The sequence below is a fragment of the Poecilia mexicana genome, unplaced genomic scaffold, assembly GCF_051168715.1.
Source record: "Poecilia mexicana isolate PSO_F unplaced genomic scaffold, ASM5116871v1 scaffold_23, whole genome shotgun sequence".
NCBI classification, from domain to species: Eukaryota; Metazoa; Chordata; class Actinopteri; order Cyprinodontiformes; family Poeciliidae; genus Poecilia; species Poecilia mexicana.
In genome coordinates this window covers 22,833,601-22,855,826 of record NW_028263392.1, presented here as the reverse complement: position 1 = coordinate 22,855,826, position 22,226 = coordinate 22,833,601, and the positions used below count along the sequence as shown (strand labels likewise).

The following is a 22,226-nucleotide window of genomic DNA, read 5'->3' as shown; positions in this document are numbered from 1 at the left end:
TTTTGTCTAAATTTATTATATTTTGTTGGGTTTTTTCCCGTATTTTGAGTTTTTGTGTTCCTTTAATCTTTAGTAAGCATCCTGATCACACACTTTCTCTACCAATCAGGAAGTAATATCTGAATATTTAGCTCAGAGCTAGCTGGAAGCTTAGTTCAGAGATAGCTTAATATTTAGCTCAAAGTGCGTTAGCTCAGAGCTAGCTGAATGTTTAGCTCAGAACCAGCTATATATGTAGCTGAATCAGAACTTTGATTTTTGGCTAGCATACGTTATGCGGTGTTGTACAGCAGAAACTGCTAATCAGACTGACTCTGCTCTAGTTTGTAGCTTATAAATCTATAAACACATCTGTGGAAAATCTCCATCCACTTGGGATCCTGCAGTTATCAGACATCACGACGCACAGCGGATGGAGTCCTGCGGTGCTGAGTGGCTGATGAAGGCTTGATTGACCCAGATCGCTGGCAGCCATCTTGTCTCCTGGTGTCGGTGAGAACAGGTGAAGCGCTACCTGGAGTTCTCTGAGCAATGATCTGGAGATCAGCAGAGAACAGATGGACTGAAAATAATAAGACATATCATTGATTTTTATTGAACCACTTACACATTTTTAAACATTTTACTGCCTAAAGTTTCTTTAGCAAGTTCTTAATCATTTGGGGTTATCCATCTGGAGGTAGAGGTTTGACATCAACATGTTGAGTTCAGCAGAAATGCTGCAGGTCTGATCTGGACATTGTTTTTCAGATTAACTGGGCAATAACTGACCCAAACGGTGCTCAATATTTAGCGTCAAACTTCATATTCAGTTAACTTGCTAGATATTTAGTTTGGATCTAAATATTTATCTAGCTAAATATCCAGAACTTTCACCAGAGAGATCCAGACGGAGCCGAGACGAATTCAGCAACACAACCCTGGAGGAAAACTCCAAACGTGGAGGACAGGTTGGATTTATCAGGCTTCTCTCTGTGAACTGGAGCGAAAAACAAAAACAGATTTCATAAAATAATCCCCAAGAGGAAATAAATATGTAAACAGATTAAAAGAAATAAAGTGATAAAGTTCAACGTCTGGTAAGAAAAATCATTTATCTACATTCATCACAGATGAAGTGAAATAATTCAAACCTTTATTGTCATTTTGTACGGAAGTTTTTAACTGCCAAAATTCAGGAACAATTATTTGACCAACAGTTTCTTATTTAAAATGAGTTTCATATCTTGTTAAAACAAAAATTTGTTTTAAGTTATAAAAATACGGTCATCTTGCATCATCTAAAGAGTGTCACTTTGTCGTCTTCTCTTCCTGTTTATTCCACACATCTAGAAATCCCATCAGCTGTTTCTGATTTAACTGGGAAGATATTTTTGGTTTTAACTATATAAATCTCACTGTAACCAGCTCTGGTTTCTCTTTTTAAATGATCTCTGAGTTTTTATTTTGGCTCACAGAGAATATCTCAGAAAAACACAATATTCGATAAAAGTGTAAGCATCTTCATAGAAAATTGAGTGGAAGGAAAAAGCAGCAGAAGTAACTGCCGCTCTGACAGGGTGGCGGGTCGCCTCTCAGGACAGGGAGGGTCAACATGAGGGGCCGCTAACTGGAGCCGCCCAGGGCCGCCTGCCGCCTCGGTCCGCCTCTGATCAACTTTGTTTTTATTGATCTCCGGTTTCATGTCGCCAGAAGGATCGATGAGAAGCCAGGGATTCTGACTGGACCTCCTGCAGCGAGCAGCCAATGAACGGGTTAATGCTCTCTGACGCAGGGTGGGTCAACAGGAGGCTGCGGGCCGCAGGTGGGCGTCCTGAGCAGCAGAGGATCCCTGACGGCCGGAGCAGCAGCAGCTCTTCCTCCTCTTCTTCCTCCTGCAGACCCAGCCTCCACTCCCCGGACCCGCGCCGAGCCTCCGGGCATGCCGCCCCGCCGCGCCGCTGATCGGGACGCCGGGCAGCAGCCGCCGCCGCGCGGATCACCGAGCTGAGGAAGCCCGGGGAGATGAGCGTGACCGGGAGCCGGAGATCCGCCAGCCTCCCGGTGCCAACTCCGGTAAGAACCCGCTGCTCGGTCCCGCTTCCCTGCGAAACTTCCGCGGAGGTCTGGTTCTGGTTCCGGACGGGTTGTTCAAACAGAGAGCGGTTCTGATGAAGATCCGGTACCCAGAGGGAGCCGGCCGGACTTGCCTCTGATTGAGCCGGTTTCTGGGGTTTTAGTGTCGGAACCACCGGAACCGACACAGAGCTTTAACCCGGAGCCGCTCCCGATCCAGCCGAACCAGCAGAACGGTTCGGCTCGGAAATACGTTGGCAGATGTTTCCCTGCTGTGGACAATTCATATTATTAATAATAATTGTTTATCCGAACCCCGTTCCGGGTTATTATTGACCTTTTCGGACTTTTTGGGACCAGTTCGTTTTTATTCCGGATTTTCTTTGACCCATTCAGAATCTGACTAGTTTTTATTAACATAGCATTCCGGACTTCAGTTTACTACTTTAGTATTGATTATTGACAGATTTATAAAACAGTTAACAGTTAAGTTTATTTTATACAATATTATAAATATAAACAATGCAAATAAACAAATTTGTTTTTAAGTAAGAACATAAACATGTTATTGTCTAAAGTGAATAAGAGCATTCCTTTAGCAGAGTGTAGGATTGATCTGGAATTAATTATTGATTAACTGATAACTGGATGTAAAAGTGATTAATAGATTTTATAACAGGTGAAGCTCAAACTGGGTTTTATCTTAAATGTAAAAGGTTTCATCTTTGAAGTGACCCCTGACCCTCAGGTTGGACACAAACATCAATGGTTACTGAGTTTATTTTACAGTGAAGGGCTGCTGTGTGATTGGCTGATTCAGTGAAAGTAAACATTTAGATTTAGACAGGTGTTCCTAATAAAGTGGCCCTTCCATCCTGGATCAAAGTTTATTGTCATTGTCAAAAAAGGCAACAAAATTGTGTTTAGATTACAGCATTCAGTGGTAGCAGAGGTAAAAGTGTCCCAGTGCTTCCACACATACATCTTACAAAATATAAATAAGTAAAGGCTCCCCAACCCCACTAATAAATAAGTAGCCCCAGTAATTAAATAACCCTAAAACAAACGTTAGGCAGTGGTGCTTCTCAACAGGCCTGTAAATTCAAAATCTGGTTTATATAAAATAATCCTGAACTCCGTGAAACTCAGTTCAGATTCGATTTTTACTCCATTACTATCAACCAAATAAACAGTTATTGGTGTTTATTCCTGTGTGTGTGTGTGTGTGTGCGTGTGTGTGTGTGTGTGTGTGTGTTGACTCAGCAGGCTCTGATATGGAGGTAAATAATTGGGGTGGAGAGCTTCTGGTGCATTATCTGGATTCATGTTTCTGTTGCATAAACACATTTTCACCTCAGATGCAGCAGAAAAGTCTTCATTCAGGAAACGAGACGTTTTATTCTAAAACGGCTGAGAGTCTGCCACCGACCGTCTCCATGGAAACCAGGAATGATCTGATAATCAATATCCAGAACAGAGTTGGTGCTCTGAACCCGGAGGGAGTCCAAGTCCAGTCCATTTGTCTACTCAAAGTCCGGTCGGGTTGGTGAGGTGTGAACGCTAATCAACCTCTGACCTCTGGTCCTCCAAACCTCAGTCTGGGTTCGGTTTGAATGTGAACACCAAGCGGACCAGAGACCGCTTCAAAAACAGGAAGTGGACTACAGCGCAGGGCATTCTGGGTAAATCCAACCAAAGCTAACGTGTTAGCCTAGCGCTAGCAGCAGAAATGGCTCCTGGTCTTTAGCCTAAAGAGAAATCCTCCAACTGCTAAAATCCTCCATCTTGTTTCCATCTGGTGAAGAAGGAAGTTGCTCTCAGTGTCTTCAGAGGTTTTAGTGTCATTTCCTTCAGTGGTTCTTGGTGCAGCGCCCCCACAGGCCAGGAGGGGAACAGGTTGGTTTGACTCAGAGCCACAGCAGCTGGAGGTGGAGCAGATGTTCTGGGTCCAGTAGAACCGGGTCGACCAGCTGAAGGAGGAAAACATCCTGAAAACATTACCAAGGTCATTAAAGCAGCTTCTGGAACTGTTCTCTGGTGCAACAGAACCCGGTGGCCCGGGTCAAAGAGCTGAGGTTCTGGAGGAGCAGAGCGGTTTACAACAAACAAAACAGAACCGGAGGCTGATCCAGTCGGAACGGACCTTTACCTCTAAACTCACCTGCTGCTGAATTTTGACTGAAAATCCCAAAATGATTGAAATACTTGTGGCAGCAGCAGGACCTGCTGGCCGCGGAGCAAACCAGGCCTGGATGAGGTCCAAATCCAGATTACTGTGAAGGCGCAGAGGAGCTGCGGTTTTCCCCAGCGCAGACTGAAAGTCCGTCGGGTTTGACCCAAATCGCTGCTCTGGCCTGACAGGCGGTCAGACTTCATGCTGAGGGTCTTTGCTGACGTGTGTTCAGACTCTGCTGGCAAATATCCTGCAGCGTCTCCTCATCTGAAACCTTCAGTCATGTTCTATGAAATTATTTATACGTCTGTTTCCGCTGCGATCCGAGCCGGAGCCGGGCCAGAGTTCACCCATCAGGATGAGGCCCTGCAGGAACTGCTTCTGGATATTTATATTCACACTCTGTTATTGAAGCTGCAACAAAACCAGGCAGTAATTAAAGTCTGAACAGACGGATTAATTTGATCCATGAAGGAGAGAAAACGACGCAGGAACCTGGACCTGAACATTCATTTGCATTTTTATTTACTTTCATCTTCTGTGTTTTAATGTTTCCCAGCATCAGAGATGAAAACTGGAAATAATCAGAAATCATCGCTTTGGTTCCTGCAGGTTCAGAAGTGGCTCTAGCCCACCCAGCGCCCCCTGCTGGTGCCGCTTTGCTTCTTCTAGAAAACTAAACTGGATAATTATGTAAATGTTTCTTTTGTTTTGCCTTCTGGACATTAAAAACTTTTTCCTTCAACTTTTAATGAAGTTCATGTTTAGTTTTGAAGCGTTTTTGATTCATAAAGTCACAGAGGGAAGCGCCAGGCGATGTTTGACTGATGTGATCTCTGCTTGAGTTTGCACCCTGCTGTGTGTGTGTGTGTGTGTGTGTGTGTGTGTGTGTGTGTGTGTTTAATGCTTCCCCTCCAGCTCTGCTCTCTGCTGCATAAAGTCGACTTTAAGAGCAGCTTTAATTCTCTTGTTGTTCTTTTTGCTCAGGATGTTCTGACCTCTCAGATCAAAAACATCATAGATCTGTTTAGTGACCCATGTCGCCATGACGATGACCCTGCAAACGTTTTGCTAGAACTAAACTTCTCATGAGTCAAAATGTGGATGAACCCAAACAGAAAACAAAAACTCAGGATCATATCGACTTTAACGAGTTTCTGTTAATCAGTTAAGTTTTCTTTAAGAAACGATTCGAGATCAGTTCAACCAAAACCGCCAGACTGCAGCACAAAACCGCCAGACTGCAGCACAAAACCGCCAGACTGCAGCACAAAACCGCCAGACTGCAGCACAAAACCGCCAGACTGCAGCACAAAACCGCCAGACTGGAGGACAAAACCGCCAGACTGCAGGACAAAACTGCCAGACTGCAGGACAAAACCGCCAGACTGCAGGACAAAACCGCCAGACTGCAGGACAAAACCGCCAGACTGCAGGACAAAACCGCCAGACTGCAGGACAAAACTGCCAGACTGCAGGACAAAACTGCCAGACTGCAGGACAAAACTGCCAGACTGCAGGACAAAACTGCCAGACTGCAGGACAAAACTGCCAGACTGCAGGACAAAACTGCCAGACTGCAGGACAAAACTGCCAGACTGCAGGACAAAACTGCCAGACTGCAGGACAAAACTGCCAGACTGCAGGACAAAACTGCCAGACTGCAGCACAAAACCGCCAGACTGCAGCACAAAACCGCCAGACTGCAGGACAAAACTGCCAGACTGCAGCACAAAACCGCCATAATGATGGTTGTGTTGCTTCAGCAGCTCCTCCATGTTGTTGATCATTGAAGCATCAGGATTGATGCTGCTGCTTGTCGCCGCTGCTTCATGGAAGGAAATCTAAATATCAGCAATGTTAGGATGTAAGTTGATCTAATTCATCTTATTTCGGTATCAGTGAAACGTTCTTCGTTTCAAACCGGCAGAATCTTCCGGTCGTCCTGAAGCTACATGTTTTCCTGATTTTCTCCAGAGCCGATCTGGAGTGGCGTTGCTGTGCAGCAGCGAGAGCGGCGACAGCTTCAACGTCTGCCTGCGGCTGAGCAGAGACGCTCTGACCATCCAGAAGCTGGACGTGGTCTGCACCGACGGCTCTGAGCCCAAAGCCAACGTAAGTTCACCCGCCGTCACCGCCGGGCGCTCACTTCCTGCTGCTCGACGCTCACTTCCTGCTGAAAAAAATCTGTCTGCCAATAAAAACTCCCCATTTCTAAAGCACAGAGCTGTAGTCCTGAGACGGCAGGTGGCTGGCGGTCTGGGCCTCAGCATCAAGGTGAGCTGAAGGTCACCCGGCTAGCTCTGGAGCTAACACTAAAGCTAACGCCTTCCTGTTGGCTCTGCAGGGTGGAGCGGAGCACAACGTGCCTGTCGTCATTTCAAAGATCTTCAAGAACCAAGTCGGTAAGAAAAGGTTTGGTTTTAATCTGCTGGGTGAAACAAACGTTCAGAGAGTAAAAATGCTTCAGAATCACAGAGAGGAAAACCTTCATTCCTAGAGGAAAACCTTCACTTTACGTGGTTAAAGGCCTGGACTTTGACTAGGCCATTTGATTTCCAGTCATTCTGTTGTAGATTTATTCCAATGTGCCAAGACAAAACATAGCATCACGTGTCTCGTTGTTTCTGTAGCCTTGTATTTGCTAACCTCAGACCGGCAGCCATCTTGTTTTTAGACAGAAAAGGTTTCCCTCCTTCCAAGCAGTAATTCAGTTTTGGTGTCATGACCTTTGACCTTTAGGACACCTGAATATTCCAGTAGAACTGGTTCTTAACCAGTATTAACAAATTAATCAGGGGATTTTATTAGAATTCTTCCTAAATGGGAGCAGTAGGGGTGCACTTAGTTTTAGGGGTGCACTTAGTTTTAGGGGTGCACTTAGTTTTGTTCTCTTTTCTCCTGCAGTTAGTTTTTACAGGTCTGAAGGTTTTTCTGTTTCCATGTTTTGTGATTTTCATCCACTGATTTTAAATCTTGATTATTTTCTTTATTAATGTTTTTATCTAGAATAAACATCAGCTGGTAAAATACCAAACTTTAAATGTAAACATGCTTTAAATGATTCTAATATTTTCTACTAAAGCAGCTGTTGATTAGTCAGGCTGTCTGCTGTGGTAGAACTGGCAGTCAGCTGTACAGCGTTGCCATAGTAACGGCGAATGGCATTAACATGCTCTGTGGAAAGGTTCTGTGGGATAGATACCAGTGCCGACCCAGAACCGGAACAGAACCTCCGACAGACGGCCTCATATCCAGATGATTACCGTTAGCTAACCGCTACGTTAACCTCTGACCTTTTACCCACAGCCGATCAGACGGGGAAACTGTTCGTCGGGGACGCCGTGCTGCAGGTCAGTACATCACTTCCTGCTTCGCCTCGTCTGTTTCCTGTTGTCTGAGGGGAAGCGGTGGATCATGAGGCTCAGGCTGTTCATCATCAGAAACTGACTGGACTTGGCAGTGATTACATATATGTTCATTTATGTTCATGTCTTTGGTTGTTTCTACAGAACAGTCAGTGAATCAATAATAATATTGATCCTGGAGCTTATTATGGATCATATTTGTTAATTTATGAAGAAACAAATCAAATCATTTCTCATATTAAAATACAACAAACATGGAGAAATTCAACATTTTTCCTCAGGGTCTTCAACCTGCGGCTCTGGAGCCACCAGTGGCCCGTCAGAGCTTCCGCAGTGGGTCTTAAGAACCAACTGATGGTGTTGAATATCATAACAGACGGAAAGTTTAGCAGCTTTAGACACTAAAGTAAAACCGAAATGTTTTTAGATCAGATTTTCTTGTTTTTGGGATTTTTAGGTTGGGAGATCCGTCAGTCGCTCTGAACCTGGAAACGTTTCCTCGTCCATAAAATCATCATTTCATCCCATTCAGTTTGCAGGTAAGCTGACTGTAACTCCTCCATCATGGCCGCCTGCTCTGTTTCTCCTGCAGGTTAACGGCATTAACGTGGAGCGCTGCACGCACCAGGAAGTGGTGAGTTTGATTTCTACCGATCAATAATAATAATGGCTAATAAACTCATATTCACATCATTTCTTTAATACGTGTTGAAGGTCATTTTGGCGTCACTCATCAGACTGACCTGCGTACAAAATGGAGGCCGACAGACGGCAGATTTGCTTCTTTTTTAAAATCCTGAATCGTAGAAAATGAGAATCGGATTTTCTTTTTGGATCCACCAGTTTGGCTCTGTGTTCAGCATCTTCATCGTCATCACAACCATGAACATCTGTTCACCCCTCCTGCAGCTGATGAGCGTCATGGCCGCCATGACAGCTGCTCGTTTTCTTCCCTCTGATTCTCTAACTGGTTTCGAACTGGTTTCTAACTGGTTTTGAACAGGTTTCTAACTGGTTTTGAACTGGTTTCTAACTGGTTTCGAACTGGTTTCTAACTGGTTTCTAACTGGTTTTGAACTGGTTTCTAACTGGAATTGAACTGGTCTCTAACTGGTTGTGAACTGGTCTCTAACTGGATTCTAACTGGTTGTGAACTGGTTTCTAACTGGTTTCTAACTGGTTTTGAACTGGTTTCTAACTGGTTTCTAACTGGTTTCTAACTTGTTTCTAACTGGTTTCAAACTGGTTTCAAACTGGTTTCAAACTGGTTTCGAACTGGTTTCTAACTGGTTTCGAACTGGTTTCGAACTGGTTTCAAACTGGATTTGAACTGGTTTCTAACTGGTTTCAAACTGGATTTGAACTGGTTTCTAACTGGTTTCTAACTGGTTTTGAACTGGTTTCAAACTGGATTTGAACTGGTTTCAAACTGGATTTGAACTGGTTTCTAACTGGTTTCTAACTGGTTTCGAACTGGATTTGAACTGGTTTCTAACTGGTTTCTAACTGATTTTGAACTGGTTTCGAACTGGATTCGAACTGGTTTCTAACTGGTTTCTAACTGGTTTTGAACTAGTTTCTAACTGGTTTCGAACTGGTTTCGAACTGGTTTCTAACTGGTTTCTAACTGGAATTGAACTGGTTTCTAACTGGTTTTGAACTAGTTTCTAACTGGTTTCTAACTGGTTTTGAACTAGTTTCTAACTGGTTTCTAACTGGTTTCGAACTGGTTTCTAACTGGAATTGAACTGGTTTCTAACTGGATTTGAACTGGTTTCAAACTGGATTTGAACTGGTTTCAAACTGGTTTAACTGGTTTCTAACTGGTTGTGAACTGGTTTCTAACTGGTTTCTAACTGGTTGTGAACTGGTTTCTAACTGGTTTCTAACTGGTTGTGAACTGGTTTCTAACTGGTTTTGAACTGGTTTCAAACTTGTTTCAAACTGGATTTGAACTGGTTTCTAACTGGTTTCTAACTGGTTTTGAACTGGTTTCTAACTGGTTTTGAACTGGTTTCTAACTGGTTTCTAACTGGTTTTGAACTGGTTTCGAACTGGTTTTGAACTGGTTTTGAACTGGTTTCGAACTGGTTTCTAACTGGTTTCAAACTGGTTTCAAACTGGAATTGAACTGGTTTCAAACTGGAATTGAACTGGTTTCAAACTGGAATTGAACTGGTTTCTAACTGGAATTGAACTGGTTTCTAACTGGAATTGAACTGGTTTCTAACTGGATTTGAACTGGTTTCTAACTGGTTTCGAACTGGTTTCTAACTGGTTTTGAACTGGTTTCTAACTGGTTTTGAACTGGTTTCTAACTGGTTTTGAACTGGTTTCTAACTGGTTTTGAACTGGTTTCTAACTGGTTTCTAACTGGTTTTGAACTGGTTTCTAACTGGTTTCTAACTGGTTTTAGACATTGCTACTGCAGATGAAGGTTTTCTCCGTCTCACCTGACAGGTGTGTTTCTGCTGGCAGGTTCACCTGCTGAGAACTGCGGGCGATGAGGTCACCCTCACCGTGCGCTACCTGAGTGAAGTCCCATCCTTCCTGAAGCTGCCGCTCGGTAACGGCTCCTGATTGGTCAGCCTCTCCTCTTCCTTCTTCAGTCTGATCCGGATCAGATGAAGGAACCATTAGAATCAAATTCAATAATTGATGGAATGTTGAAACTCAGATCATCCAAGTTTCTAGGGAAAGGCTCTCCTGTAGAGGTCTGTGTTACAGTGGACTTGGAGAGGCCTCTGACTGAAGACACTTCAGGGTTCTAGAGTGCAGTCCAGAATCAGAACCAGAACCAGCAGCCATGTTTATCAGCATGTTGGGGTTTTCTTGGTTCTGAACGTGATGAACTTTCTTCTGTAGTTCATCCGTAAAATGGCTGCTGTGGTTCTGCACAGTGAGTTTTAGCTTGATGGTGTTGCCATGGAGATGAAGGCAGGTTGGACCAGAACTTCCCTCCAGGATTTATCTTTGCTGTTTTTGTCGTATTTTGGTGAAATTTCCTCTAATTTCCTTGTTTTCCTGCCCAGGTTCTCCTGGGCTGGACCAGAACCAGGCCTCCTCTCCGCTCTTCAACAGCGGCTTCCATCTGAACGGGAACAACACGGTGAGGGACCTCAGAGTTAGCGTAGCGGTCCTGTTAGCGGTCAGCTGCCAGCTGCTGGAGCAGAACCTCCCGGGGCTCCAGAGTCCGACCCGAGTCCAGCTCGGGCGCCACTGGAACGTTTTGTCTTCCTGTTATGAATCCATAAATCCCTGAAATGATTGAGAGACTACAGCAGGTCCGGTGTTGCTGACAGATCAAGGATTTCCTGTTTGCTGTCGGCTCTTCAGACGATGTGAAGCGATCTGTTCATCAGCACAGAGCTGAGGTCAGCAGGTTCTAGTCGGCAGAACCGCCATTAGCTAATTGAGCTACTAGCTAATTGAGCTAGTGGCTAACTTCTGATGGCTAATTGCTAATCTCTAGTGGCTAACTGCCAATCGGTAACGTTGAGCCTCCAGACTGTTAATCGTTCTGCTTCCGCCTCGCTGCAGCGAACAGTTTGAACCGGATCAGTCTGTAAATACGGGCTGCAGGTGATAAGATGATGATGATGATGATGATGATAGTATTTCAGTATTTCATTTGTGATATTCCGTCAAATCTCTGCTGAGCTCAGAGTTTAAAGCTGATGAACATTTTTTTGTAATTACCTGCTTCAGCAGCCAATCAGGCGACACGCATTAAAGGAAAAAGAGAAAACTCATTAGTGCGGCCAGATAAACTTTAAACATAATGGACTGATTTAATTTAATATTTGAAGTTTCTCCAGTGTTATTGTATAGATCGTTTTCCACCCTGCAGTAAGCAATAATAACGAGTTGGTGAGGATGGTTTGGACTGGAAGGTGATTGGTTGTTCTGTTTCCGCTCAGGCTCCGCCCCCTTCGCCCTCGGCGAATGAGCCAAAGTACGAGAAGCGCTGGCTGGACGCCGTCTGCCTGCCGCTGCGGATGGCCAGAGTCTCCAGACGGCGAGCCGGCAGCGATAAGCTAAGGTACAGCTGCGCCGGCGCCGAGCCGTTGACCTCTAGGGGTCAGAGTCCTTTGACTCTCTGACACTGATGCAGAGACAGAACGGGTTCAAAGGTCAGAGCAGCCACTCTGAGATGCAGATGCTGTGTAATTACGATCCGATTCTGATGGATTCATTTCAGCCCGTCTCCATCCGAACAGAGGAGCCTCAGAGCTGCTTTCGTCTGACATTGTTGAACATCCAGATCCAGATTATTTCAGCCAGAAAGAGCCGACAGCATCCCAGGATTTCTGCTTTTTTAGCCAGAAACGATGAATAAGAAGGAGAAACATTATCCCAACATCTTCCCCCAGTAAACGGCCAACCAGTAAACACAGTTACTGGTTAACACCCAGCTAGAAGCCCTCTCTCTCTCTCTCTCTCCTCTCTCTGCTCTCTCTTCCTCTCCCGCTCTCTTCCTCTCTCGCTCTCTTCCTCTCTCTGCTCTCTCTCACTCTCTCTCTCCCGCTCTCTCTCTCTCTCTCTCCTCTCTCTGCTCTCTCTTCCTCTCCCGCTCTCTTCCTCTCTCGCTCTCTTCCTCTCTCTGCTCTCTCTTCCTCTCTCTGCTCTCTCTTCCTCTCTCTCTCCCGCTCTGTCTCGCTCTCTTCCTCTCTCGCACTCTTCCTCTCTCTCTTGCTCTCTTTTTCTCTTCCTCTCTCCCTCTCTCATCTTTAGCAGTAACCGGTCCTCCTGTTGTCTGATCAGTTATGTGTTAATAATAATGAGCCGTCAGATTATGGCCTCCTTCTGCCTGCTGAGAGGTCAAAGGTCTCAGCAGTGAGAAAAAACCCAAATTAAATGTCACAAAGTTTCCCCATCTGCAAACGAGTGTGATCCTCCTCAGACGACCTCGTCAACCCTCTGGAGAAATTTGATCCTGCTGGTGAATCTGTTCTCTTAACCTTCTGCTGCTGAGACAGATGGAGAAGGAATGGCGGTCGCAGTTCCTCCTAGCTTAGCTCGGCTAACGGCGGCAGCACGGCGCATTGGCTACGCTACGTTAGCTCCGATTGGTTCAATGTTTTTCTTCTGGTTCTGGATGCAGCAGGAAGATTTTAGTTTTGTACTTTTGGATAGTTCTTTTGATGTGTTTGATCATTTCTACAACCAGGAGCAGCTGATTAGCATCCCCGACGCGCAAACCGTCATTTGAGCCGGAGTTGGAAAGGAGGTGGCTTAGCAGAGCGAGCTAAGAGCTGGTGGAGTCATCCATTACTTGTTACTGCGGGATGTTAGTGTGTCAAGACGATCTTTAGTCAGAGGCATCTTCTCCACCACCACAAGACTGACTGCTACAGCATTAGCCTCCATGACGCTGAAGACATCTGGAGGAGTTTAACAGGAACAGAGGAAAATAAATCCAGCTGGGTCTTGAACTTTAGCTAGGCCATCCATGACCTGCAGACTACCTGAGAGTGTCTGCAGGTATTCTGATGAAGGTCATAGGTCGCACTTTTGGGTTTATTTCAGCTCAGAGTCGCTGGCTCGTCGTTTTCTTCTTCCTGAAACTCTGAATGTTTTTATTACGTTTTCATCAAAATCTGCTTGTTTTCTAAGATAACTGCGGCTGTTTGTTCCGGTTGACCTCTGACCCCTCCTCCAGGTCCAACTGCTTCGAGCTGTTCTCCCCGGATGCGTCCAGCTCCAGCGTCCTGCAGTTCTGCTCGGCAGCAGAAAGTTCGGACTGGCTGCAGGCGATTGCTGCGAACATCGGCGAGCTGACGCAGGAGAGCGTGAGTCCAGATCGGAGCTCTGAGATCGGCTCGTTGGGTCTGATGTGTCTGTTAACGAGGCTCTGATGGGTCGTCATTGACTCGTCTCTCTCTGGTTATTCTGACGATCCAGTCCTGCTGCTTCTGCTCACAGCTGCCATGTTTAAGGCTCATTAATTCACGGCTAATTAGTGACACCATGAGCGTGATTGCTAAACGGCCAATCGGGATCTAATTGTTCTGCTGCTTTTGGAGAGACGGGAGCGCTTCTTTTAATGACCTGCAGCCTTTAAATAGACTCTGTGGGTGGAGACAGCGATCCGATCTAAGAGCAGAACGACCCGGAAAGAAACGGATCAGAAAATCCAGATTAGTGAAAGTTAATCTCAGTAATCCCGCCCCCAAAAGAGGCGGAGCCAAATACTCTGAACGTTTTCCTGCCTGAATCAGAAATCAGCAGATCTGCTCCAGATTTGACCTTTGCTTGGTTTAGATGTTGGAACAGGAAGCTGACCCTCGCTGCTTCTGCTTAGAAATAAAAGCTGTTAATGAGACACTTTGATAACTTCATGTCTGTTTCTGTTGCAGATTAAAATGCTGAATAAATCCTCTTCTTCTGATGATCAGGTAAGCAGCTGCTTGCTGTCCAGTCAGATCGCTCCTGACTGGATTTAGTCATAAAATATTCAGATTATTAAAAGTTCATTTAATCTTTAGATGAAAGTCAGAGGTGAAAAATGTTTTCTCCGTTTGTAACATCGGCATCATGTTGATTTCTGCTGTAATAAAGTATTCACTGTTTTCTCAGATTGTCCACATGGGCTGGGTGTGTGAGGCTCCAGAGAACAGCGCCCCCTGCAGGAGTTCGGCCTTCAGGTTCCTGGCGCTGAGAGGGCCGTATTTTTATATCTTCAGACGGCCGCCGGTACCAACAACTCCGAGCCGGAACGCCATTCAGGATCTTAACTGACGGAGGTCAGAGAGGTTTTCGTTTCTGACGCTCATCAAACTTTCTGGTGTTCTCTCAGGTCGGCGCCACCGACTGGGGAAAACCTGAAACTACATACAACCTCTATGAGGTTCTTTTCAAGGTTCATAAGGTGAGTCGGATCAGTGCCGAGTCGGTTTCCCTGCTCTCGCTGTGATCCGTAAATCAGGATCTATTCTGTGGAAAAACCGAAACCAGAGCCGTGTTTCATTTCATTTATTTATGAAAGTTACAGTTTCAAACTAAATATTTATTACCAAGCTAAACATTAGTTTGGAGTAAAATATTTAGCTGATATACTTAGTTTGAAACTAGCAAGCTAAACATTTAGATAGCAAGCTAAAGCTAATATGCTAATTTACCTTGTCAATAAGAGAAAGCAGACTACCAAAATAAAAGCTGAAACTGAATCCATCAAACGTTTCTGCTACTGACTGTCTGGATCAGCTTTTATTTTGACAAGATTATTTATCATAAGAGGAAACAAGAAAACAGGAAAAGAAACTATGCTAAAGAGGTTCTGAACAACCAGCTTTTATTTTGGTAGTCCACTTCCTGTTATCGGCAAGTGAATTTGAATATCAGGTAAATATTTGGGTTGACACTGGGACGTTTTATACATATGGTAAGAATTGCGTAATAAATCATGTAATAAGTTTCAGTTTATTGGTTATTGATCAGGTTATTGATCAGGTGATGCTCTCCCCTCCTGCTGCAGCTGTGGCTGGCTGAGGACTGCTGGCTGCAGGCGCGGCTCTTCCTGGGTCTGCATGGTTCCCCGGAGCAGCCGGACGGCGACCCGCTCTGCTTCAGCATCCTGGTGGGCCACGGCCAGAGCCACACCTTCAGGGTGGAGCTGGCCTCAGACCTGGCAACCTGGGACAAGTCCTTCCAGAGGGCCGTGTTCCTGGAAGTGCAGCGAGTCGGGGTGAGTGCTGGCTTGCAGGCGGAGCGGACCGGTTCAGCAAACAGAACCAGTTCAACCTGAAACGAATCCAGACATCTCCTAAACTGTTCAGTTTGTTCTATTCCCGCTAACCTTAGCATTTTACCTAGCCTTAGCATTTCAGCTAACCTCAGCATTTCAGCCAACCATAGCATTTCAGCTAGCTTTAGCATTTCAGCCAACCTTAGCATTTCAGCCAACCATAGCATTTTAGCTAGCTTTAGCATTTCAGCCAACCTTAGCATTTAGCTAGCCTTAGCATTTCAGCCAACCGTAGTATGTTAGCTACCCTTAGCATTTCAGCTAGCATTAGCATTTTAGCTAACCCTTACATGTTTATGGCCTACAGAGTGGACAGACAGAAACTCTGCTGTGTTAAGATGCTTACAGTGATTCTGCTGTAACTCTGCATCACAGCCTCTGATAGAAACCATGCAGAGGTTCCTGTCAGACCGCCTCAGAATGTTCTGGTTCGGTTCTGGTCCGTTCTGGTCTGTTCTGCCAGCAGAGAGTTTTAATCTGAGGAGGAACATGAAGTCGTGCAGCAGACACAGCCGGCTAACCGGATCCGTCAGAAGCGTGGTTCTGCTGCTCTCCGGGTTTCTGCATTTAACGAGACGGCAACTTTGTGAATTTATTCTGCATTCCAAAGTTCTTGCTGAACTGAGGAATCGAATGTTTGCATGATGCAAAACCAAAGCAAGCCTCAGCGATGCCTGGTCACTGAACTGAAGCTGGTATAGAAACGCTGATCTGGAATCAAACACACATTTAACTGAAAACCTTTTTCTGCTTCAGGAGTGAGAGCAGATGTTTGTGTTCCTGGTTTTATCTCTGGGCTCCGGCTCTCATCCAGTCCTGTCAGAATGTGCTAAGCAGATTTCCTTGAAGAGGAAATGTTGCTAAATCCTTTCCAATTAGTGAAGCGCAGTCACAGCCCAGCGTCTCATTCCTGGTGACAGTAAGCAGCAGCAGCGGCTTCCTGCTCCTTCATGGCTCAAGTCCTGTCTGGCTGCCGCTCTCACTCCACTCCATGACTAAAATCTCCAGGCCTCCTCAGAGTGTGTGTGTGTGAGGACAGAGAGGAATCCGAACAGCCGGACGTCTTCCAGCCGAGGAGACGATGCGGCCCGAAATCAAGCCGCAACGCAAGAAACAAAACCAAACAGGAGCCCGACTGGCTAGCTGCTGCCTCAAACCCGTTCAGATCGGTTTGAACAATTTTACTGACAGAAATATTAATCAGATTTATCGACAAGTTTCTGGCAGACTTAACCTCCACTTTGTTCTTCACCAGTTACTTTGCAGAGGTGTTACTGGTTTCACTGGGTGATGGTGTTTAAGGATTTTCATTTCTGTTTTTTCAGTCCTGTAGCCTGTTAATTATTTAATGTTTCCTTATTGATTATCATAACCAATAAGGATCTGTTGCAGTCAATCTTTTCTTGCTGCCGACAGACTGAGGAGTCTTTACACATGTTCAGGTTTTCTGACCTGAATCGTCACAGAAAATGATCTACATCTTAAATACATAATTGTTTTCATTTCCATGTTTTACGCCTCTGTACGGATAATAAAATGCTATAATTAATTAAAATGAATCTGAAGGATGAATTTCCTCCATTCATTGCTCTTTATTAAATTAAAATAATTTGAAGAACATTTGTTTGTTTTTCAGGATTAAAATTAATTCACAATCAACAAAGATAATTGAGCCCATATGGTAATAATCGGTCTCAATAATTAATTTTATTATTAATCTGCTTTCTGCTCTCCAGATGAAGCAGAAAGAGGCTGAGGAACAAAGAGGAACAGTAATTCTGAGGAGCTTCATGATTCACAGATGAACGTTAAATTATTTACACTTACTAAAAATTTAATTTTACTTCAGCATTATTTTGTCTCAGAAGCTTAAAGTGTCACTAAACACCAAATCAGCTTTTCTTTGATGAAATAACTAAATTTTGTCTTTATGTTTCTGACCAAATTGTGACATTTGTGGGTAAATTTCTAAAACTGTCTTTGTTGCCCTCTATGGGTTGAGCCATGGTACTACAGTTCATTTTTGTCATTGAGCAGCTTGGTTAGCGTTAGCCTTACACAGCGCTGCGTTTGGGTAGAAAACCATCTCACTTCAAATGATCCGGCACTTTTAGAAAAAGAGTTGTTAGATCTGTTGCCATTTACTTTTCTGGGAGAAAAAGTTGCTTGCTACTTTTGAAAAAGTCAACAGTTGCTTTTTTTAAGTTGCTAGATCTGCCACTAGTCATTTTACCGATAAAGTTACTAGATGTGTCGCTAGTTGCCACTTTAAAAATAGTTAAGGTTGATGTGTGAAGTTTTTTGTTCAGCTGGGCAGTTTACTGTTTACTGTTTAAGATCCCCATTAGCAGCGCTAATGAAGCTGTTAGCTGGTTAATGGTAGTGCTAGCAGCGCTAATGAAGCTGTTAGCTGGTTAATGGCGGTGCTAGCTGGGCTAGAGAAGCGGTTAGCTGGCTAATGGCGGTGCTAACTGGGCTAGAGAAGCGGGTAGCTGGCTAATGGCGGTGCTAACTGGGCTAGAGAAGCGGTTAGCTGGCTAATGGCGGTGCTAGCTGGGCTAGAGAAGCGGTTAGCTGGCTAATGGCGGTGCTAACTGGGCTAGAGAAGCGGGTAGCTGGCTAATGGCGGTGCTAACTGGGCTAGAGAAGCGGGTAGCTGGCTAGTGGCGGTGCTAACTGGGCTAGAGAAGCGGGTAGCTGGCTAATGGCGGTGCTAACTGGGCTAGAGAAGCGGTTAGCTGGCTAATGGCGGTCCATTTCTTCTTCTCCTCCTCAGTCTAAAAGCTACATGTGCAGCAGCCAGGGGAGCGTTCTCAGCTTCACGCTGGATTTCGGATCCGGGTTCACCTGTTCAGATGTGACTTCAAAGGTAACCCACTTCCTCTTCCTGCTGTCCTCCAGTCATGTTATTTCCTGGCTGAGGTATCTATGGCGACGGTGCAGCAGTCATTCACCAGCGTCCCCCTGGTTGTTGTCCTCCGGGTTTTTAAAGCGTCTCGGTGCTGAAACGGTAAGTCGTTAAGTATTAACCCGGCTCTCCTCCTGCAGGCTGTTCTGTGGAGATACAAGTTCTCTCAGCTGAAAGGCTCATCTGACGACGGAAAAACCCGAGTCAAGCTGCTCTTTAAGAACGCTGACAGCAACCAAATAGAAATGAAGGTAAGAAAGCCTGGTTTCTCTCTGATTTTAGAGTAAAGGAGTTATTAACTAACCTCTCATCACATTTTTTAATCTGTAGGACAATAGTTGGAAATGCTAAAATGTTTTTTAACATTAAACTGGTTTGTTGAAGTAAAATGCTCAAAATGTACTATAGTAGTAAAAATTTTACTGTTTAACTTTTTTGTAAGACTTTATATATGAACATATTTACAAAGAAATGTTTATTATTTCTCTTTTTATACTGTGGAACCTTTCATAGAGATCTAAAATGCTCTAATGTAAATAACTGAGCGACGCTAGCTGACACACTATTGGCTAACAGAGCAGCCAATCCAGGAGCAGCTTTAGTTTTCCTTGATGCTGATTGGCTGAACCTCCAGAAATAAGGAAGAGAAACTTTTAGTTTCTGCTGTGGGCTAAGATGGTTTCTCCTGGGCGCATTGACAGATATTTGATAATTGAACTATTAAAATAAGTGATTTTTAGAGTTTTAGAGGTTTTTATCTTTTCACTACAGAAAGCACTAGGAGTCATCGTAGCCTGGTGTTTCAAATGGAAATAAAGTAAAATTTATTCCGTTTTGTGAAGAAAAATGGCGACTAAATTAAATTTAAAACGTAAAATCCTGAGTTCTGATTATGTTGTGATTCTTCTTCTCCTGTCAGGAACTGGAGTTTGCCAACCTGACGGCGGTCCTCCACTGCATCCACTCCTTCATCGCTGCCAAGGTGGCGTCCATGGAGCCCGGCTTCCTGTGCGGCCAGAGCCTCGCCCCACACATCAGCAGCTAGACTTCCTGTTCCTGTCGCTCACCAGAAACGTTCCTGTTCCTGGATGCTTTCCTGTAAACCTCTGTAAAGGTAGATTATTCTCACATAGACGGTTTTTATCCAGATAGGAACATGACGGTGAATATTTTCAGTTTGGGTCGGAGAGCACTTCCTGTTACAGCAGCGAGGAATAAAGATGCAAAATAAAACTAATTATTGGGTCATATCATGAAATATCTTAATAAAATCATAACTAGAGAGCAAATAATCAAACATTAATATGGATTTGATGCTGATTCATCAGTAAAATTCAGACTTTTTAAATAGAAACTGCAGCTGCTTCTGGTCTAATGTTGGTGATTATTACATCATAAAATAACAATTCTGGTTTATTATTTAATACATTAATTATTAACATCTACCTGCAGGTTATTACTGCCAGGTAATTACAGTGCAATACTTGTCATAATAATAAATGATTTTTATTAATATTAGTAAGCTAAAAGCTGTAACAGGAAGTGGCTGTTTATTAGTTATTTAGATTTTAAAACAAACATTTTAATTGTTTTTCCAAATGTTTGCATTTATTCATCATGAAGACTTTATCAGCTGAAAGAGTTTATTTTATTGGAAGCATCGTGAGGCAGAGCTGACAGGAACGCGCTGCCGCCGGTGCAGAGCTGCTTCAATCTGGCAGCAGGATGAATAAAGCTGGGATCAAACGGGAACTTTCTGGACCGTCGGTGGAGGAAACATCAGTTCCAGCTAAGAGGCCAGATGGGTTCATGTTGCTGAACTCCTGGGACTGATTTGGGTCAGACGGAACCAGCTGGATCCGCCTCAGCTAGAACTCTCTGCTGGTTCTTCATCTGGCTGGGAGACAAACTGGGAATCGGTGTCCGTTTCTTCCTGTCTGTGTTTTTAGCTGAGATGTTTCCGTCTGATTGGCCGATCTGAGCGACTCGTTTTCTACTTGGTTCCAGCCAGCAGAGGCAGAATATTAAACACTTTTATATAAAATTTCACTGTTACTGTTCATTTTTCATTGCTTCATTAATATTCAAGGCTTCACCAATAAATCACATTTTCTGCTGTTTCAATAAAGAAAACCACTTTACAGACCAGCTGCCTGTAGCTCATATTTATCTGCTTATTGCTGACATTAATTTTATTATATTTATAAAACTGCTCCATTTTTTAAAATGGAGCTCTGTTGCCTTTTTACTTGTGAATTATCTTTATGAAAATTTGTTATTGTTTGCCGTTATTTCTCAATTTTACACATAACTACTATTAACATAAGATATTCTGGATTTTATTCTGAGAATAACAGTTTAAGTTATTAAACTCAACTAATAACTTAAACTAAGTTATTAGTTGATCTTTAATTTTAACCGTCAGCATTTTGTTGTTTTCCCAGATTAATCTGGATTCTGATGTCTTTAAAATAATCATATTAATGTTTTCATGGTAACCAGCTTTTATAATCTGGAGAACATGTTGGTCACGTTATGCAGATTATTCGCCTCATGAAAACTTTGACATCCTATTTTTATCCTATGGCTCTTATTTAATGCTATATCCACCATTTTTATGGAGTCTATATTTTACTATTGAATCTTCCTGATTACCAGCTCCGGCTGCTGCAGCAATTATTTTCACGTAAACATTAAAATCAGAAAGGTTCAGTGCTGCTTTCCATCTTTCAGAAACTTTCACTGACTGGATGTTGATTTATTAATATTATAAACAAATGTTGTAATTCTTTGCAGTTAGTTTAAAGCTCTGAAGCTGAACTTGTTGCCGCCATCCGGCCTGATGTGTTGCTAGGTAACCCAGACTGATGCTCTGATGACGTCATCACATCAAGAGGTTTTGTCAGCGTCACGCCCCGCATCACCTTCAAGCACTCTGCTCCGCCAGTGATGACGGAGGAGTTTCCATGGTAACATGTTCGTTCACTCCAGATCCAGCCAGCCGTCACAGGACCGATCCGCCGTAACTACGCTGTAGTTCAGCTGTAGTTTACCTGTACTAGTACAGGTAAACTACAGCTGTAGCACAGATGGACTACAGCTGTAGTCTGGCTGTAGTTCGGATAAATAACTCCGCTGTGATGGATACGCCGAGTCGCCGCATCTCTCTCAGATCTTTAAGCCTGAACGCAGCAGCAACTGATGTTCCTACGTTCATGAACGCATCACATGAACTCTGCTGTCTCTATTTCCTGTTAAACATCTGATTTAACGTCGCCAAGATGCTCCCGGTTCTCCCTCTGGTGCTGTGTTTCAGTTATGTTCGGGTCTTTAACATTCATTTCAATTAATCAATAAGGAAAATTTTAATCATATTTTTCCCCATGCAAACCTTCCGGCCAGAACCTCTGTGTTCATGTGTTTCCGGTAGGGCAGTTAATCTGACGCACAGATGACAGCCGCTAGCAGGCTCCTCTGGCCCGTTGGGGGTTAATTTGTTCTTCACGCCGATCTGATGAGACGCTGGAAAAGACTGTTGTTGTGCTAAAAGCAGCTAGCCTTTAGCTTTTAGCCCACAGACGGATTAATGTTGATTAATTTATTTTGTAGGATTTAGTTTGTGTTTTTATCAGCCTGCCTTACCTGTTGGACTCTAAACCGCCCGCTCCAAACGAACTCGATAAGTATTCACACCCCTGCTGGTGCTGAACAGGTTTTAATTCGGATTATAATCTCTGCTGTTCCAGTTTCATACTTATATAAATAATCTGCCTTTTTAATGCTCAGATACACATTTTTTTTTATTTATTTTACCCACATGCCTCTGGACCAGAGTAGCTGCCAATAATTACACACCATTTGTGTTGAATCAATGCCCTACCGTGTTTTTCGGTCTTTATTCTGTTTTCATTTATTTATTGTTTCCTTTGCTGCTGTTGCAGCAGAATTTCCCTAATGTGGGAAAATAAAAGCAGA

At 43.9% G+C, this 22,226-nt stretch overlaps 1 protein-coding gene and 1 long non-coding RNA gene across 5 annotated transcripts; one reads left to right on the top strand and one right to left on the bottom strand.

Annotated features, from left to right (window-relative positions):
- The first annotated feature begins 1,406 nt into the window (after positions 1-1,406).
- sntg2 (syntrophin, gamma 2) lies at positions 1,407-20,399 on the top strand. 3 transcript variants are annotated; one of them, XR_015762134.1, is made up of 18 exons: positions 1,407-2,055; positions 6,206-6,343; positions 6,449-6,505; positions 6,576-6,633; positions 7,538-7,581; positions 8,189-8,230; positions 10,075-10,162; positions 10,629-10,705; positions 11,517-11,638; positions 13,259-13,388; positions 13,956-13,994; positions 14,176-14,292; positions 14,396-14,467; positions 15,074-15,283; positions 18,120-18,212; positions 18,392-18,502; positions 19,171-19,365; positions 19,875-20,399. XR_015762134.1 is itself a non-coding variant. In XM_014997332.2 (17 exons), the coding sequence occupies exons 1-17, from the start codon at positions 2,005-2,007 to the stop codon at positions 19,294-19,296; spliced, it is 1,575 nt and encodes a 524-aa protein (XP_014852818.2). In that variant the 5' UTR covers positions 1,407-2,004; the 3' UTR covers positions 19,297-20,399. The 3 variants fall into 3 exon arrangements, 1 of the variants encoding a protein (XP_014852818.2); XR_015762133.1 differs by having other exon boundaries at positions 1,409-2,055; positions 19,910-20,399; XM_014997332.2 differs by having other exon boundaries at positions 19,171-20,399.
- On the bottom strand, positions 14,556-18,380 carry LOC148152661 (uncharacterized). 2 transcript variants are annotated; one of them, XR_015762135.1, is made up of 2 exons: positions 18,191-18,380; positions 14,556-15,339 (listed from the first exon to the last, which is right to left on the bottom strand). It is a non-coding gene; the product is annotated as an uncharacterized LOC148152661 (long non-coding RNA). The 2 variants fall into 2 exon arrangements; XR_015762136.1 differs by having other exon boundaries at positions 14,556-15,262.
- Positions 20,400-22,226: the final 1,827 nt, after the last annotated feature.

Bases quoted from the DNA above. Each gene is read 5' to 3' on its own strand.
- sntg2 (XM_014997332.2), top strand. From the start codon at position 2,005: ATGAGCGTGACCGGGAGCCGGAGATCCGCCAGCCTCCCGGTGCCAACT. The intron at 6,344-6,448 runs GTAAGTTCACCC...CCATTTCTAAAG, and splicing joins GCTCTGAGCCCAAAGCCAAC to CACAGAGCTGTAGTCCTGAG. The intron at 8,231-10,074 runs GTGAGTTTGATT...TTCTGCTGGCAG, and splicing joins GCTGCACGCACCAGGAAGTG to GTTCACCTGCTGAGAACTGC.